This window comes from Periplaneta americana, chromosome 1, assembly GCF_040183065.1.
Source record: "Periplaneta americana isolate PAMFEO1 chromosome 1, P.americana_PAMFEO1_priV1, whole genome shotgun sequence".
Lineage (NCBI taxonomy): Eukaryota > Metazoa > Arthropoda > Insecta > Blattodea > Blattidae > Periplaneta > Periplaneta americana.
This window is the reverse complement of record NC_091117.1, coordinates 54,850,750-54,868,345: the sequence shown is the minus strand read 5'-3', so window position 1 is coordinate 54,868,345 and position 17,596 is coordinate 54,850,750. Positions and strand designations below refer to the sequence as shown.

The 17,596-nt window shown below is 35.0% G+C and overlaps 1 protein-coding gene across 10 annotated transcripts in view; it reads right to left on the bottom strand.

The window, feature by feature from the left end:
• The window catches only part of Tlk (Tousled-like kinase), a 438,411-nt gene that overhangs the window by 53,219 nt on the left and 367,596 nt on the right, over window positions 1-17,596 (bottom strand). For all 10 annotated transcript variants that reach the window (XM_069820426.1, XM_069820455.1, XM_069820436.1 and 7 more), the window contains one exon: window positions 9,206-9,296. In XM_069820426.1, coding sequence (XP_069676527.1) covers window positions 9,206-9,296 — 91 coding nt within the window. The remainder of the gene's footprint in view (window positions 1-9,205; window positions 9,297-17,596) is intronic.

Genomic DNA, 17,596 nt, shown 5'->3' with positions numbered 1-17,596 from the left:
TTGTGTCCAACATAACGGAATTGCTGTAAGCATTGACTATTACTTGCCAAGGCAAAATTGAATAATATATATATATATATATATATATATATATATATACTATATTTTTTTATATCTGATGCATCATTCACTCAAACATCCCCACCATAACTGAAGATATTTTTGTCACTGTACCATTTCCCTTGGTGGACCATGGGAGGCGATCTACATAGCACCAGATGATGATGATGATGATGATGATGATTAATGGCGTAATAGTGAAACACTGTTAAGAGGAAATGAGAGTATTACACTCACGCCTACCATCAAGCACCACGTCTTTGCTCACCACAAATTGGATCTGTTGGGATTCGAACCCGAGTTACCAGTATGGAAAGCCAATGTTCTAGCTGTTTGGCTAAAGGTGCGTCAAATTTTATAATTGTTGAGTATCATTTATTGACTGTAGATGATTCATTTTCCATTTGACCTGGATGGTCATCCTATCCTCAGACGAGTACAGGAACTGGAGCTCTACCTTTATCAGCACTGGAAACCTATACTACACTTAAAACTTCACTTCAGCCTATTTTTACTATTGTAGACGACAGATGAAATGAGGGGATGGTGGAAAGTGTTGGTGGAATGATGTGGAAAATGGGAGTACCCCGAGAAAACCCATCTGCAACATTTAATTTATCCACCACAAATTCCATCATGATCTGGCCAGGGATTGAACCCATGTCGATGGAAGACTAGCATGCTAGTGCTTGAGCGATAGACGTAGCCCATTTGTACACTACCTAGACAAGCAACAAAAATACAGTAGCTGAAGCTGAAATTTAAAAGATGATGCAACAAACTAAATAAATTCACTCACACCACCGTTTCTTGCTCATCTCGGATGAACCAAAGTTTTTTTAACAGGTAGGGTTTATTATCTTCTTTAAAATAATGTGTCTGAAGACAGAAGGTGCAATATGAAATTCAGAAATGCAGGTACTGTTTCCCAACCAGGAGATCAACCGTGAAAGGAATGTGCTTACTATTGCGTCATCTATTGGAACAAAGTAGAGAGATAATGTTACCGTTATAACATCAGTTTAAAAAACCTGCACTCTCCTGCATATGTTATTTCCTGTATGGAGAGATTAAAAGACCAGGAGATTAACAGTGATCTAATTTTATAACTAGGGTAGTATCAATATGTGTGTATCAATGTTATTGTTTGTGCTGTGAGAGCTAGCCAATACAGATACGAGTACCCACGTGTGTGACCTTATGACATCAACATTCATTCACAGCATTACCCCGCTTCGTCTCATTCCCCAAAGACTTTCTCGTGGTTGGAATACAGTAGGGCTGGAGGTAAAGTGGTACAACAGAAAATTCAATCAGTAGTGGTTTTGAACTTTTCTCTTAAGAACTAAATAGACGTGTTTTTCCTCAAAATCGTGTCCTTTGTGCATCTAAAATTATTCAAGGTGGGAAGTTTTGAATTGAACACTCGGCCACTTGTTTGGCAATTAGATTCTACTGTTTATTTTTTCTTCATAAATACCAAACCATTTCAGAAGTACCGTATATCAATTCTTATTGGATGGACACTGATAAGAATTATTTATTAGCATTCTGTACATAATAATAAGTAAAAATAAGTATAAAATATTTAGGAGACATCTTCGTACTTATGAGATACAATGCAGTGAATCTTATTCCTTAAATTTTATTTGTATGTGTGTGTGCATGTGCGAGTGAGAGAGAAAATCATTCAAACAAAAACTGTAGTAGACCTATGTCATGTATATGTAAAAGAACCAAATGAGAAAGAGGAATGGGAAGAAGAAAAATGATCAAGAGTGACGAGGAAAAAGAGAAGAAAGAACAAGAGCAGAAAAAAAAAGCAGAGCAAGGCGAAAAAAAAAAAACGAATGAAGAAATGTCTATGTAATCAAAATGTACATAGCTATATAACGAAAATGTATGTACTAAGATGGGATCATTATTATTCTGCAAGTTATAGCCATCGTCTAACTATTTACAAAATATATAAAAAATTTCAAGCACCTGTCAATGACACATGGTGCATATATTAATAAAGGCTAAGAGAAATCTCTGTACGAAAGCAACAAATACATTTAATTATCCATAAAGTAAAACGTCATCTGTACTTCAATGACATTTTTTTCTTTTTTGCAAAAATTAACATTTCCATGAGGCATGAATGCAGATACACAATGAACGTAATAACTGTTACAAAATTTAATAAATGCAATATACACTCCATATTAGAAAGATAATACAGTGTGAATTACTTGACTGTACTCCAAAGGTCAAAAAGCTTAATATCTTGTGATCAACTACTATCTGAAATCTCTCCACATGGGCACTACTACTCGTGCATTTCTTCTAGGTGAGTCACTCCGTAAGATAAAGGGCTTCACGTTTTTCCTTATGAACGGAAGGGCTACTATTAACGTACTAAACTTTAAGTTTACATTTGCGCGAAAAAAAAAGTGTAGGCCTACATGCAGAAAAGACTCTCACAATTTTACATGCAATTAGCCACTCTGGTACTGACTATTTAAAAATGGCGTCTCTAAAGGTGATAAAAGCCATTTACAGGTACATAGTAATGAATAAAACCTTCTTCAGACACCAAAGGATTATTTTAATCATTATTTTTTTTTTCAAAATTTTCAAGTTTTTTTTTTTTTGGTATTTTTTCACTATCCCCTCCCCTTAAGTTAAAAAAATTACTTTAACAAAGAAAAACTTTATAACAATGAAGCAATGGCTTATGTCCAAGTTCGCCGTCATGGAATTCTCTAAGTTTAATTCTCTAAGTTTTCTTGGAAGCAAATTGTGGTTGTCTTCAATGAATCTCTTCACTCACTAATCACTGTCTTTTACTTACTTATGGCTTTTAAGGAACCCGGAGGTTCATTGCCGCCCTCACATAAGCCCGCTATCGGTCCCTATCCTGAGGAAGATTAATCCAGTCTCTATCATCATATCCCACATCCCTCAAGTCCATTTTTATATTATCTTCCCATCTATGTCTCAGCTTTCCCAAAGGTCTTTTTCCCTCTGCCTCCAAACTAATACTCTATATGCATTTCTGGATTTGCCCATACGTGCTACATGCCCTGTCCATCTCAAACATCTGGATTTAATGTTCCTAATTATGTCAGGTGAAGAATACAATGCGTGCAGTTCTGCACTGTGTAACTTTCTCCATTCTCCTGTAACTTCATTCCTCTTAGCCACAAATATTTTCCTAAGAACTTTATTCTCGAACACCCTTAATCTCTGTTCCTCTCTCAAAGTGAAAGTCCAAGTTTCAGAACCATATAGAAAAACTGGTAATATAACTGTTTTATAAATTCTAACTTTCAGATTTTTTGACAGCAGACCACAGCATGATTATCACTGATAACATGATACACACAGTTCCATTACTATTACAAAGTAAAAATCTAAGAATGCCCATCATACACTTCAAAAAGTGCCAACAAAGTACGATTTCATTGTTTACATAAATAACAAATGGAGACATGATCATCCAGACCAAATGTATTTTCTGTTTACACCATCATAAGATTAAGTTTTAGATATATGTATATATTTAGTGACCTAGTTACAAACTTTTGAGGGTGAATTTTAGAACAGAAATCCATACCAGAAATGACCCGGGTTGCAAACAGTAAGCAATATCACTCAAATACAAAGAAGCCTGGCAAACCCTCCAACACGCATACATAATGGGATGCCTATCACAGAGAGAAACCCTACAAGAAAATTTCCAATATACACAAGATTGCATATTACTATTGAACACAGAATGCAGAAACACTAGTATCTAACAGATGCAAATGTCACCAGTGCAATCTTACAGATATTGTGATTACTGATGTATATGGACCCTGAAATTTGGTAAATGGATTTTGGCGCGAATTTTTTTAAGGCAGAAAAGTTGCTCCTTTGATGTATATAGTATGATAAGTCACTGTAAATGTATTTTATATATGTGAAATTCAACGAAACTTTGCTAATAACTACGTTTCCCCAGAATTTTGCACTTTTTAGCTTTTTGTATGAAATTTACCGCAAAATAAAACATTTTTCTAAATTTTTAGTATAATATTTCGCATGAAATATAATTTTCTAAATTTTTAATATTAGGATTCGTGTAGTAGCATCATGAAGCCAGTTTAGCCAGTCACCATTTTGTATTAAAGTTTACAATATATCTGCATGGGTCTAACTAGTTCAAAATTTTAAGATTAGGTTACAATTGTCAAGTTAAACTTAATCATCATCCTCTTATCATGTCCTCCTTTCAGAAGGTTGAATCCAAATATGCCTCCATTTGTCTCTGTCTTTCAAAGCTTAGTAGTTGTGTTAAATAAGTAATTTCTAGTGCGATAGCAGTAAGATACACAGTAATTTTTGCAAGTAGATGTTAGATATATTGTCTGTTGTGCTGATACACTGTAAATGTTCAGCATTTATCTAGTTTTAAGATTTTTTATTTTATTTACTGCTATGGCAAAAATATTATGATTTTTAACCCGCTATATCCAACATTTTTACACTGCTCTTCCATGAATTGATTCAGCACCTTTCAACGTCTCTACTGATGTGCTTGCGAAGTTCCTTTGTAAAATAGTCATTCCAAATGTTCAACATTCAAGAGGCTGCCTGGTATTTTAGCGATAACTAATTTGGGTTATAACTTGCAACAAAGATGCTTCCAAGCACAAGTTCCTAATTTCAAAGTGCTTCTTATGACCTTTACCAGCCAAATAATTTATAACATGGTCACTGAAATGCCCTCTTTCCCCTTTTGTGTGCATGCATGTGTCAAGTTCTCCCTCAGTTCTTAAGTTACTCAAATTTGCAAAACCATTTTGCCAGTCAGGTGTATGAGAAATTATATTGCAGCCAAACATCATAGCACAGATACCATTTATTGCTGAATTTATAAGCTGATTATTTTAATAATAACTTTGTTTATTAAAAAGTTTAGCTTCGAAAATTAAAAAGACGCCAAATTACTGTTAAGAAGAAGGTGACCTTGCTTGTATTCCGTGTTGTGGTAATGAGACTTTCATAGTGTGTGTGTTAGACATCACAGATAAGCCTCACTGGAATGTTCCAATTACGTGCTTGCTCTTGCAACACTGTGCATAACAGCTTTTATTAACTCGCCATATACAATTTTAAGCACTCAGTTATCAATTCTCTCCTTTTATAGCCATTTTATGGATTCAAAAGCAAATTATTTCTTAATGAACACAATGTTAAAAATTTTTTGAAAATCAACTAGTTATTTAGTCTAATTTTGTTCGATTTTCTGAGCCCCATTTATCAAAGTAATCAAAATTAATTTTGATATCTTGAAAAAGAATTACACTACAATAAAACCAATTCCACCAAACATATGCAAAGAACAGGTATGTTTTACAAATTATACTCGCTGCACAAAAAACTCCATCTTTAGAAAATATATAATATACTCTGACAGCAGGGATGGTCACAAAGAGCTCGTTATGCAGTTGTGTGCCTAACTTACATTACCAGAAACAACTAAACTTAAATCTTTCACAGCAAGATTTCAACATATGCAGTATTCCATAATAATACAATGAAATATACACCATTTGTTCCCAAAATGAAGAGAGGTTTCCTATTCCAGAAAACCTAAATTTATTTAACGTAGTTGTTGTTCCTAGTGGCTTCTGGGACCGACGACCCAAGTCATTTTTTCTCCAATTTCCCAATAAGGAGCTTCTAAATTTCTAGTCTTCTGTTTATTTGCATCAATCAAGCTTCCTACAATTTAGATGCTGTTGTTTATTTAAAATCACACTATGATCATTACATAGTGGGCAGTTTCTGTCCTTTGTCAAATTCATCCTTAACAGATGTTCGGTTAGACAATCATGTCATAAAATCAAACAGAATTGGGCTACTTCAACTTTTCTTGGTTTGGTCACTAAGGCTTTGTATGTCTGCAGGTCTCCATATGGTTTATCCTTCATGCACTTCTTTATTCTTTTTTGTTCACTTGCCAATAAATTTTCAATGAATTTCAGTTTCATTGGGACTTCTAATTAGGTATTTGGTTTCGTTTTAACAGTTAAATCCTTCTTTGCTAATCTATCTGTGGCTTTGTTCCCTTCCAAGCCTGCATGTCCAGGTATCTACTGAAGAACTACGCATTTCTATTTTCTACTGCTTTATATAGTTTCCTTATATCCTGTATATCTTTAGTGCCATAATGGCTGTACTGGTAGCTTTTTTTTTCTGTGGGGATGTTTTTGAGTCTGAGAGTATAACAATTTTTTATCTCTGGTTTGTATAGAACATTTTGTAGTGCAGATTTAATGGCTAAGTATTTTCCATAAAAGTTTTTAGTAAGTCTGCCTAGTGGAGTGTACTGACAGAATTCTTCACAGTATATTCCATATCCCATTTCTTGGACTTTGTGCAAGCCATTTGTGTGTATTCTGTAACTCTAGGACAGGATTCACTCAAGAGTTTCATGAGTATCATTTTTAAGATTTCAGGAGAATCATTCTTTTTACTAACTTTACTTTTCATTTCGATATTTACCTTGACATCAACATATTCCAGTGGTTTTGTTACTGGCACAATTGGTTTTGTATCAATGGAAAGGATCCTATTTATTTCTTCTTTCTCTATATATTATGCAGGCAAGGTATGTTGTGTTTGGTGAAGTCATTTATCTGCAGGTTTTCTGTTATACTCAATATGACATTCACTGGAATTGTCTTAAATGTTCTTGAAAAGATTTAAAAAATGATCTTGTTGTATTATTTTCAGTTTATCTTTTAGTGTATTACTTATGGTTGAGATTATTTCACTTCCATAGAACAAGTATAAAGTAAGGAAAGTATGAAGTAATTTATTCAATCTGAACCAAAACTATATATTTAATTGAATTAATACAAAAAGGATACTACTAACTTGTGTAAGATGACCTAATCACAACTCTCACAAACATCTCTAACAAATCTTGTGACATTTCCTAATTACGCAGTAGCTGTGAGGGAGGTTTTCACCAAGTACTTTGCTTTTCCTTATTATCCTCAGTGGTTTATTATAGTCGTAACTCCATTTCTTCATGTCTAAAAGCTCCTCTTACTTACTTACAAATGGCTTTTTAGAGAATCTGGAGAGTCATTGCTGCCCTCACATATGCCCACAATCGGTCTCTATCCTGAGCACGTCTCGGCCTCCCCAAAAGTCTTTTTCCTTCTGGCCTCCTAACTAACACTCTATACGCATTTCTGGATTCACCCATATATTCTACATGCCCTGTCAATCTCAAATGTCTGGATTTAATGTTCCTAATTATGTCAGGTGAAGAATACAATGCATGCAGTTCTGCATTGTGTAACTTTCTCCTTCTCCTGCAACTTCAGCCTCTTAGCCCCAAATTTTTCCTAAGCACCTTATTCTCGAACACACTTAACCTCTGTTCCTCTCTGAAAGTAATAGTTCAAGTTTCACAACCATACAGAACAAGCAGTATCTCAAGAAATGTTAAATAAAGAAATTAAAAGAGCGATTATAGCTGATTATATTGACTATTGGTTGATTCATTTCAAATATATCATGCCGATGAGCATTGCTTTTAATTACACAAAATTCAATCTGCCTATGCATGACTTTAATGTGAACATATGTCTACAAACCACAATGTAATAATTACTTTTCATTTTCCTGTGTAGTGCTTTAATAATAGAAATTTATGATTGCAGATTTCAAAATCAGAAAGCCTTTTACTTCTTTGCAACCTAAGATTTTTCGTACAACAAAATTAATGGCACTCTTTCAAATACAACAACAGTGAGTCTAATGCTCTCTGTTGTGGCTCAGATATGGTTTCTGGCTACACATCCAGTGGACCCAGGTTCAAATCCTGGCAGAAAATGAAGATTTATCACTACGGACCGGATTTGTAGGTTTTTACCTTCCCCCCCCCCCCCCTTGCTTCTGAACTTCTAATTTCTTCAATACTTTTCCGAACCATGATTGTAGGAGTCGTATTTGTGAATTCTGTTGAATCTAAAAAAACCTAAATTGGACCTTAGTACCTAAAAGATCTAAATCATTGTTGATAAGCATTATCCTGTATTTACTGCATTATATATTGATTTCTTTTTTTTTTTTTTTATTTTGAGAGAAATATCAATACATTTCGAGAGAGAGAGAGAGAGAGAGCGTGAGAGAGAGGAAAAAACAGTCTCGACATGAAGGGGGTTGCCTCAATCCCTAAGGCAAAATCTGTACTTAACAGTGACAACATCTATGGCTCCCTTGCTTTCCTCAAGGCACATTTCATTGACCTTTCAAAATATATTGAATACGTGGAATCTTCGTCGCTATAACTGAAAGATGCAATTGGTGTCATTGACTCGCTTCTACAGAAACAAGTACCAGGACCCGTAAGTGAAGCCATCACATTAAAACTGAAGAAAGTATTGCAGAGGAATACAGGAGTCGCATTCTTCAGGAGTCTGTTTGTGCAGTGTGGACCAGTGAATGCACTTGCATTAAAAATAATGTAAAGGATATGATATTCTGTGCAGTTCTTGCAACGAATGTGGCATGCGTCAGTGAATGCTTAGCTTTACGCAACCAAAAATAGGCTAAAGTACTTTTTAAATTGCCCACAACAAAAATAAGAAGTGAACAATGGAGGAATGATGCAAAAGGTCAATTCTTGAAGACATGAAAGGTTTGAGATCTTAAACGAATATCTCCCACCACAATTTTTGAACATCATTGTTCTTCCAGCATCCCAGAAATTTTCGTGTTCACCACAGGACCAAAACATATAAGCTTCAAAGGAATAAATTCTCTGCCAAGTTTTGTTATTACAAAAGAACGAAAAAATGCTCAGATATATATTCACACGACAATGTTTCTGAATCATTCCATGTGTAAGAATTATTTAATTATAAGCAGCGTAACTTTTCTATGGCAAATCAGCACAGTTTACATACACATGAACTCACATTGAAAAGAAATACTTTCTAAACATAGATTTTATTCGTGATTTAATATTAAACAGATTCGCACAGAAAGAACACATTTTTTTTTCCCCCTACACAACAACATTTTCAATTATCAGTCTAAAAACTTGATAAAAATATCACTAATATCTTATGAAACATTGACTGATGCATACCTGTACTCATGTTGGAGTCCTGACTATGAACTGGTTGGCCTGAATTGACAGTTGCCTGTGGTGCCATCTGAATTTGAGACCCAGTTGACATCTGGAATGCATAAAAATACAAAAAATTAAAACCAAGTTCATAAAAACATCAATAACTCTTAATGTATTTAGCTTATGATATAAAACTTGTGAAATGTTTTGTTAACATTTTTGTTGTTTCGGAGCTTATTATTAAATGGTGATTGGGAGAATAAGAAAAGACTTAAAAGACTTGGAAGGCTATCATTGTGAGATTTCCTGAGCTAATACGAAGAAGTCAAAATAGCTAGTACCAAGAAAGGAACTGCGATATAAGCACTTGATGCTAAATATTAGAGCATATTATGACTGTTTTTCTCGCATGATTGAGTATAAACGTATATTCACATACTCTCAAAATCACTGGGTTCTGATTAAATACTACACTGCCTATAATCATGTTCCACTACATAGATTAATATGCTAAAATTTCTTTGAGAAAAATTAAGAAATTCAGAATCCTTAAACAGCAAGGACATAAATAATATCATCTTGCTTACAATTCTCATCTGTCTGCATTTTTTAATTATTGTGATACATGCAACTTAATGCTGCTCTTATTTAAGAAAAGAAGGAAATTACATTTTTCTCTTGATTGTGATTCACGTTATAATACTTTTAATATATAGAATACAATAAAACTTTTAAACTCGATAGTTTTAAAGTGTTTAAAAGGTAATATACCTTGATTTTGCCATATGGCCATTTTGGAGTTGTTCTCCAGCATACTGAAGGAGAACACAAACTCGAAATAGCTAGACTCAATACTAGAGTTGGCTATATTTACCTTTTCAACACTTTAACACTGTTGAGTTTAAAGTTTTTACTATATTTAATATAAATTACATTATATTTGAGAGTGCTGCTTTTTATTTCCTAAGATTATATAGGATATGATAATCATTGTGTTACATCATATGGACAATATTAAAGACAGAGAAATATCACAGACCTGAATGATTACAATCATCAAAATTTTGATTCTTAAAACTACATATTAGCAAATTATATTCCAGAACAAATGGTACTATTAACTTGTGATCATCTCGACTGTTGCAAACTTTGGTGACAAATGATTTACAGTGCAGAAAGCTATTCAACAAAAGTAGATTGTTTTAAGTATTCAAAACTAATTTCTTAAACTCGAATCTTTAAGATTATATATAAAGTTAATGAGATAATTTATGTGAAAGGCAAACTCCTTTTGTGGGGAAGAGAGTCCTCAGTCCCTAGGCCAAGTCCACAAGACTGTATTTCTATGCAATTTGTATAATCACACAAGATATTTTTCTGTCTGTGTTGTATTTATTGTTGTTTCAAGTACCTTACATTTAGTGCAAAATTTAGAAGATTTTGTTACTACTGTTTCTTAAAATATTCACTCAATCCTGTTCACATATGCTCAATTCGAAATAGTAGTTTATGTTGGAATAAAATAACTTTAAATGGCAAGGAAACTATTTTCTGGTAAAAAAAAAACAGTAAAGTCGATAATATGAATGGCAAACCACTATGAATGTCAACACAAGTAAAAATTACATGCAACTGTACATTCTGCATAAAAAAAACATATTTATATCACTTCAATAACAATCTATAGACAACAGCGGAAATATATCTTAATGAGAATTAAGGTTTGCAAGTTCAACAAAATGGCATCTGAACATGGTCACTGAAATTAAACTTATTATAGTTTAAAGTATGTTTTAAAAAATCATATTCTGAAAGACAAAAAATACACCCTATTCCGTAACTCGATAGAAAATGGAGTGATATGGACCTCAAGGGAAACAATGAAGCACATTACTCATATATACAGAATGAAGTAAAATGAACCGTGTGGCAAACCACTGAACAACTGGTATGTTACATGCGAAACTTTTCATTCCCAGATTCCATTACGCAGTTCCATTACCCGGATTTCTCTAGTGATCATATGATATAGACGTATTTAGGTCAAAAAGCAATACTCTGCATATAAGATTTTTTTCCACATCATCACACGTGAGAGACAACTGGATCACCTACTCTGCTAATTTCTGATCCCAATACAAGTCATTTTCATAAACAAAAGACAAGTAGGAAATTATATAACAGAATACGATATCACTAAGTGTAGCATGAATGATAAATAACATCTACTGCAAAAGGTCAGAAAAAGTTTGCAATATTATAACACCGTATAAATTATTGATAAATGTAGTGAAACTCCCCTCTACATTGTACTGCTTAGAATTAAAATATGATCATCATAAACAATTGTTAGAAATAATAAAACGAAATCCACTTATAAATCATGTATGTACTATTTAAAGTGACTTGTTGCAGTACAGTATGTTGCAATCTATTTCCCATCCTATCATTAGTCACTCTTAGTCACTCTACAAGTCACCTTCTAATATACTGCAGGTAAGCTATAACACAGTGTTAAGTATGTCCCCTTACAACTGCATTATATCTACTGCAATGCCTTTTTTTCCAAGTAACTACATCAACTGAGGTATTTCTGAAGATTTTAATACCTTATGATTGATATGAAACTATGTATGTATTTAATGCTGAAGAGTTAACAGTGAAGTTATTCTCTTTCTTGCTTCCCAATATTTGGAGGGGATATCTTGAAAATTCTGGAGTACTGCTTCAGATGTTCCATGTACATTTCTTCATGGTTAGGGCATAGAGGGCAATGTGGTGTTGGAAATATGCCTATTCTATGGAGATGTTTGCCCAGACAATCATGTCCAGTAACAAGCCGAAACATGCCAACAGCGATTTTATGAGGCAATTCAGAAATCTGATTAGGGTTCTCCAAAAGTTCCTTAAGTTTACAATTTTCATTCATCAACTTATAACTTTCATTCATTTTCTCCTTTATTATTCACTTTATTGATTCGTAATGGAATGCAAGTCTTTTTTAGCTAGCATATCGGTGTTATCATTTCCTTGTATATTACAAGGTGTTGGAATTCATTCCATAATTAATTTTTTTCCAAGCTTTAGAATTTGCTCAATCACAGAGTGTATTTTTTAATTTTCTTTATTTTGGGTAAGTGTGGATGCTATTGCCTGAATTGCAGATATGAAACTATACATTTTATGAGAACCCAAGCTGTAATACATCAGTGAATTCCATGTAAATTAATGTTACTACTTGTCAAAGCTTTCATTTTTAGATATTAAAGTGGTCCTAATACAAGAACCCTGGGTGTATAACGGAAAGTTAAAGGTACGGGAAGTTCAGGTGGTGCAATACATTATTGTACATCTGGCCAGCTCCTCGTACTATGGTATACATAAGGGGAATGCATTCATGATAGTTGACTTTTGTAGCAGAGAAGTGGTGGCAGTTTGCAATGATTTCCTCTACGAAGGAAGCTGATAGTTTGTTCTGTTTACTTTCAGGACAGACTAGAAAAACCAACAGCAGAACTATTTGCAAGTGTAGTAAAACATTGTGAAGAGGAGTTGTATTGCTAGTAGGTTGTGATGCCAACTCCCACCACACCATATGGGGGAGCAGAAACACCAAACCCAAGGGCTCAAAACTGTTAATAGAGGCAGGGTATGAATCTTCTCTGCAAACAGAAGACAAGAAGTTATTGATCTTATCCTTTGCTTTCAGGCTTTAGGAGATAAGATTCATGAATGGCATGTGTCCCTAACTGATTCAGTATCTGATCATCGACACATGCTGTTTATGCTAAAATTTGATGTTATCTTTAATGAAAGCTATCGAAATCCCAGATCTGTGAATTCGGACCTCTTTCAAGAGTAACTAAGGAGCAGTATAGCCATTTTTCCAACTTCCAACTATTTTAATGAAATGGAGTTACAGGCATCTGTACAGACCCTACAGTAACTACCAGTATCATTCAAGTTTATGAGAAAAGCTCTTCTCTTCGTCAGAGGAACAGCGACTTTAAAATACTCTGTGGATCAACAATTTGAAGAAACACAGAGGCTCGTTAAGAAGGCTATTCAACAAACTAATCTTCATTCCGACTGGAAGGCTTATAAGACTGACAAAAAGGATTTTAAGTATAAGTTTAGAAAGTCAAAGAAGGAAGCTTGGAAGAACTATTACGAGATCAAAGCACTGGCTCCTTCAGCAAGCCTTTCAAAAGTCCCTTCCAAGGATCCGTCTGTTAGACAGAACCTATATCTCTTCCAAATGGTAAATTTACCACCACACACCAGAAGAGATGCTCGAGCATCTGATAATAGAGCATTTCTCCAGTCATGATATTCAGCAAGATATATCAGAAATAGAGGACCACAACATGTGGATTTTAAAACAGCTTCTAAAGTTGCATCCTATGGGGGGGGGGGGGGGAGAGTAAATGACCTATTCATAGCTTTTCACCCTTCTACAAGGGCAGGATATTACCATCACCGATTTTAAGAACATTTAGATCCTGCATTGCAGAAATCCTGGAGGAATGTGAAGGTTCTACTCATACAAGAGGCAAGGAAAAGTGACTTTACTCAAGCTAAAACTTACTCACTGATTAGCCTATCATCTTTTATGTTAAAGTTAGTGGAAAAATTGGTTGACAGAAATACAAGTGCCTTGAAAGAGTATCCACTCAATCATACACGATATGCCTTCCAACCTGGGAAATCCAATGACACTGCCTTCATAACCTTGTTTCAAGGACTGAAGGAGTGGTTAACTAGGGCCAAAATGCTTTGGAGGTTCTCCTGAACATCGAAGGAGCATTTGATAGTACATCCTCCTGACACCATACATCAAGCAATAAAGAGAAGAGGTATTGAAAACACCTTAAATAGGTGGAAAAAGATTTTACTCTCTCAGCAAATTGTTAATGCATGTCTTATGACAGCATAATAACTATGTCTGTCACTAGAGGGTGCCGTCAGGGGATCATCCTATCACCCTTACTATGGTGTCTGTTTATAGATGATATTTAATAGGGCGGAGTTTTACACTCAGGCCATTGCTCATCATCTAGTTATATTAACTCTTGGACGTCATGTCAGAATGCTATTTCAGCTTCAGAAGGAAATGGTTTTGTTCATGAAGGAAAGAAAACTTAGAAATATGCCACGAGTTTCCTTATTTGCTAAAGACCTAGCATTAAACAAAATCACTTAAATATCTAGGAGAAATAGATCGACTATTGATAGACTCCACAATGTACCCAGCAGTGGTATGGTTCCCAAGGAAGAACCTTGTTGGATTGAGTACAATGTCTTACGTCTCTTTAGATACTACAGGAGCAATGAGGACTTCACTGACCAGGGCTCAAGGTCCTGCTGTGTTTGCCTCCTCTGGATCTCGCAATCCAAAATGCAGCCACGTTAGCTGCCTCTCGACTCCATGGCCTTGGTCAGTGGATAGGAAGGAATGGTTCACTTATCACACGCATATTTGGAAAATGGCAAATGAATATCAATCTCAATGCTGGTATGAGAGAGGATGATTCCAGCTCAATATGTAGATACTCCTGTTTGTATTATTCCTGACAGAGACGAATAGGAGAAAGATTATCTTAACCAATTCCCACCTAAGACCCAGACCTAGAATATCTACCCCCTTTGGTCATTATACCACGGTTTTCCAAGCTAAAGTTTGCAATATTAGCTTGTGCTCAGGAAAAGCTAAATAGGTCATGCCAATGCATGAACATCTATATTTGTGCCGCTAATCAGGCTGCACTGGGTATGCTAAGTGTGTCGAGTCGACTCCAGAAGAATGCAGAACTACCCTGGAAACTTTATACAGAAGAAATAAAGTACAATTCACTTGGGTCCCAGGACACAGTGGAGTGTACGGCAATGAACAAGCCGACCTACTGATCAAGCATGCAACAATCATCTAATGCTATGGCCTGGAACCTTGTGTTGGCATCTGTAAGTGTATAATCAAACAGGCTCTAAAGGAGAACCTGATGGATTTACTAAGAGCCTGGAGATCTACACCAGTCATGACATAGGCTAAACTCCTTATTGAAGAACCAAAACCTGACCCAACTAAACAATTACTGGCTTTGGAAAGGAGAATTTTAAGACTGGGTAACTGGATACTACCATCTGAATAAGCATCTACATATATTGGGCCTTAGTGACGATCCAATTTGTAGGAAATGTGGGATGGAGTCTGAGTCATCACCTCACATTTTGTTGGATTGCCCAGGTGTAAGCCAAATTTGGCATCATTATCTCGGGAAATATGTGTCTTCTACCGAGGAATTTCAGGAAATTAAACTCAGTAGCATCGCAATTCTAGTATCACAATGTGGTCTTCTGGGTTGATTTCCAGTTTATGGCGTGCACAATGGGCCATTTGTGCCTTAAGTGGTACAGTACTTGTAGTATTCTACACCCTAATTTAGAAGAAGAATGCATCAAACAGACTTTCAAAATAACGTACAATGGAATACACTAAACTTCCTATCACTTCTATGTAATAGTTTTCTGGTAAATTTGCACTGGTGTCGTGTATTATACTGTATTACTTACATACTCAGTTCAAAAAGTTTCCGGAATATATTTTTTTTGCTGAAATGAATAACGTTATGTGGCATATTTCTGTTTCTGGTATTGGCATCATTCATGATGTCACTTCCGTAAAAGTTATTAATTATAGTCATTGTTGTTGTTGTGTGGCAACTAGCTGTTGTTGTTTATGTGATATTCGTTTGTCACATTTCAGAATATGAGATACAGAGCAATGCGCAAATATAAAATTTTGTGTGTTCCCCCCCCCCCCACCCCACACCTCTTTCAGAGACATTAAGAATGCTTGAAGCAGCTTATGGTGAAGCAGCAATGAAAAAAACGCAGATCTATGCCTGGCATAAACGTTTTTCTGAAGGTCGACCAGAGTGCTGGTCATCTTTAATAATGTGACGAACGAATATCACACAAACAACAACAACAACAACAATGATCATGAAACTTCTACGGAAGTGACGTCAAGATACTGATGCCAACACCAGCAACAAAAATATACCACATAACATTATTCATTTCACCGAAAAAAAAAATATATATTCCAGAAACTTTTTGAACTGAGTAGTATATAATACGTATATACGTGGTGATGTGTGAAACATTCTAGTTTTGACAGATGGAATGGTTGGCATAGCACATAGCATTAAATTTAATAACATTTTTAAGAACTCTCGCTAATTCGGCACTCCTCTGTGCAAGAAGTGGCTGGATTAGCAAGAGTCTATTATATCACAATATTTACTCCATGTTTAGAATTTCATTAAACAACACGGTTCTGACAAAAAAGAAATTCAGTTTATTGGCACGTTTATAAACAGGAAAACTAGATGAGGGAGTGGAAGGTGAGAAAGATTTTTAAACAAGGCAAGTTATATGTTTTCATTTCCTATAAAGTACAAATACAGAAACTGAAGCTATTAAAATACGAATTTAAAGCATTACTGCGCCATAAAGAAACATTATGGTCCACAGTAAGGGATCCTAAAGGTGATTAAATGAATTGTGATTTACACACAAGCAGACAGGAGGGGGCATGAGAAAAGAGAAACTAATCTCTACAATACAGGATGTAAACCAACATGTAAAAAACCCTTGAGGAATGGATAGAGGACCTAAAAACAAGCAATAAAATTCATGTAAAAATAGTCAATTTCACTTTGTTTTTTTAATTATAGGCACTTTTTAGTTCATACATGTTTGCTTATTACAATTTTATTTGTTTACAAAGTCCATGCGTTATTGGTCTACAGACAGTGCTCAAAATTGCCACCATGAGTTTCTTATGTAGGCTTCAAAGCACCATATCATGGACTGTCTTATTCTCTCGTCTGTTGTATCTGCTGACATCCTTCAGCATCCTGGCAAGGAATTTCATTGCTCTCAATAGGTGTTCACTACACAACTGTCGGTTAGAGCGTCTGGCCCCGGTCGGGGCAAGTTACCTGGTTGAGGTTTTCTCCAGGGTTTTCCTTCAACCCAATATGAGCAAATGCTGGGTAACTTTCGGTGCTGGATCCCGGACTCATTTCACCGGCATTATCACCTTCATCTCATTCAGACGCTAAATAACCTAAGATGTTGATAAAGCGTTGTAAAATAACCTACTAAAATAAAAAATAAAACTACACAACTGCTTTTAAATGTCCACTATCCCTTGTTTTCAGTTGCCAGGTGGCAATAATTAGTAGATACTCTTTTTTTTTTTTTTATAAGGCCGACTGATTCAACAAACATAATCCACTATGTAGGAACTAAATCACACGAAATAAAAAATACCTGAAATTAAGAACAAAGTGAAATTGATTATGTATTTATATGAATATTTTTGCTTGTTTGTAGGTCATC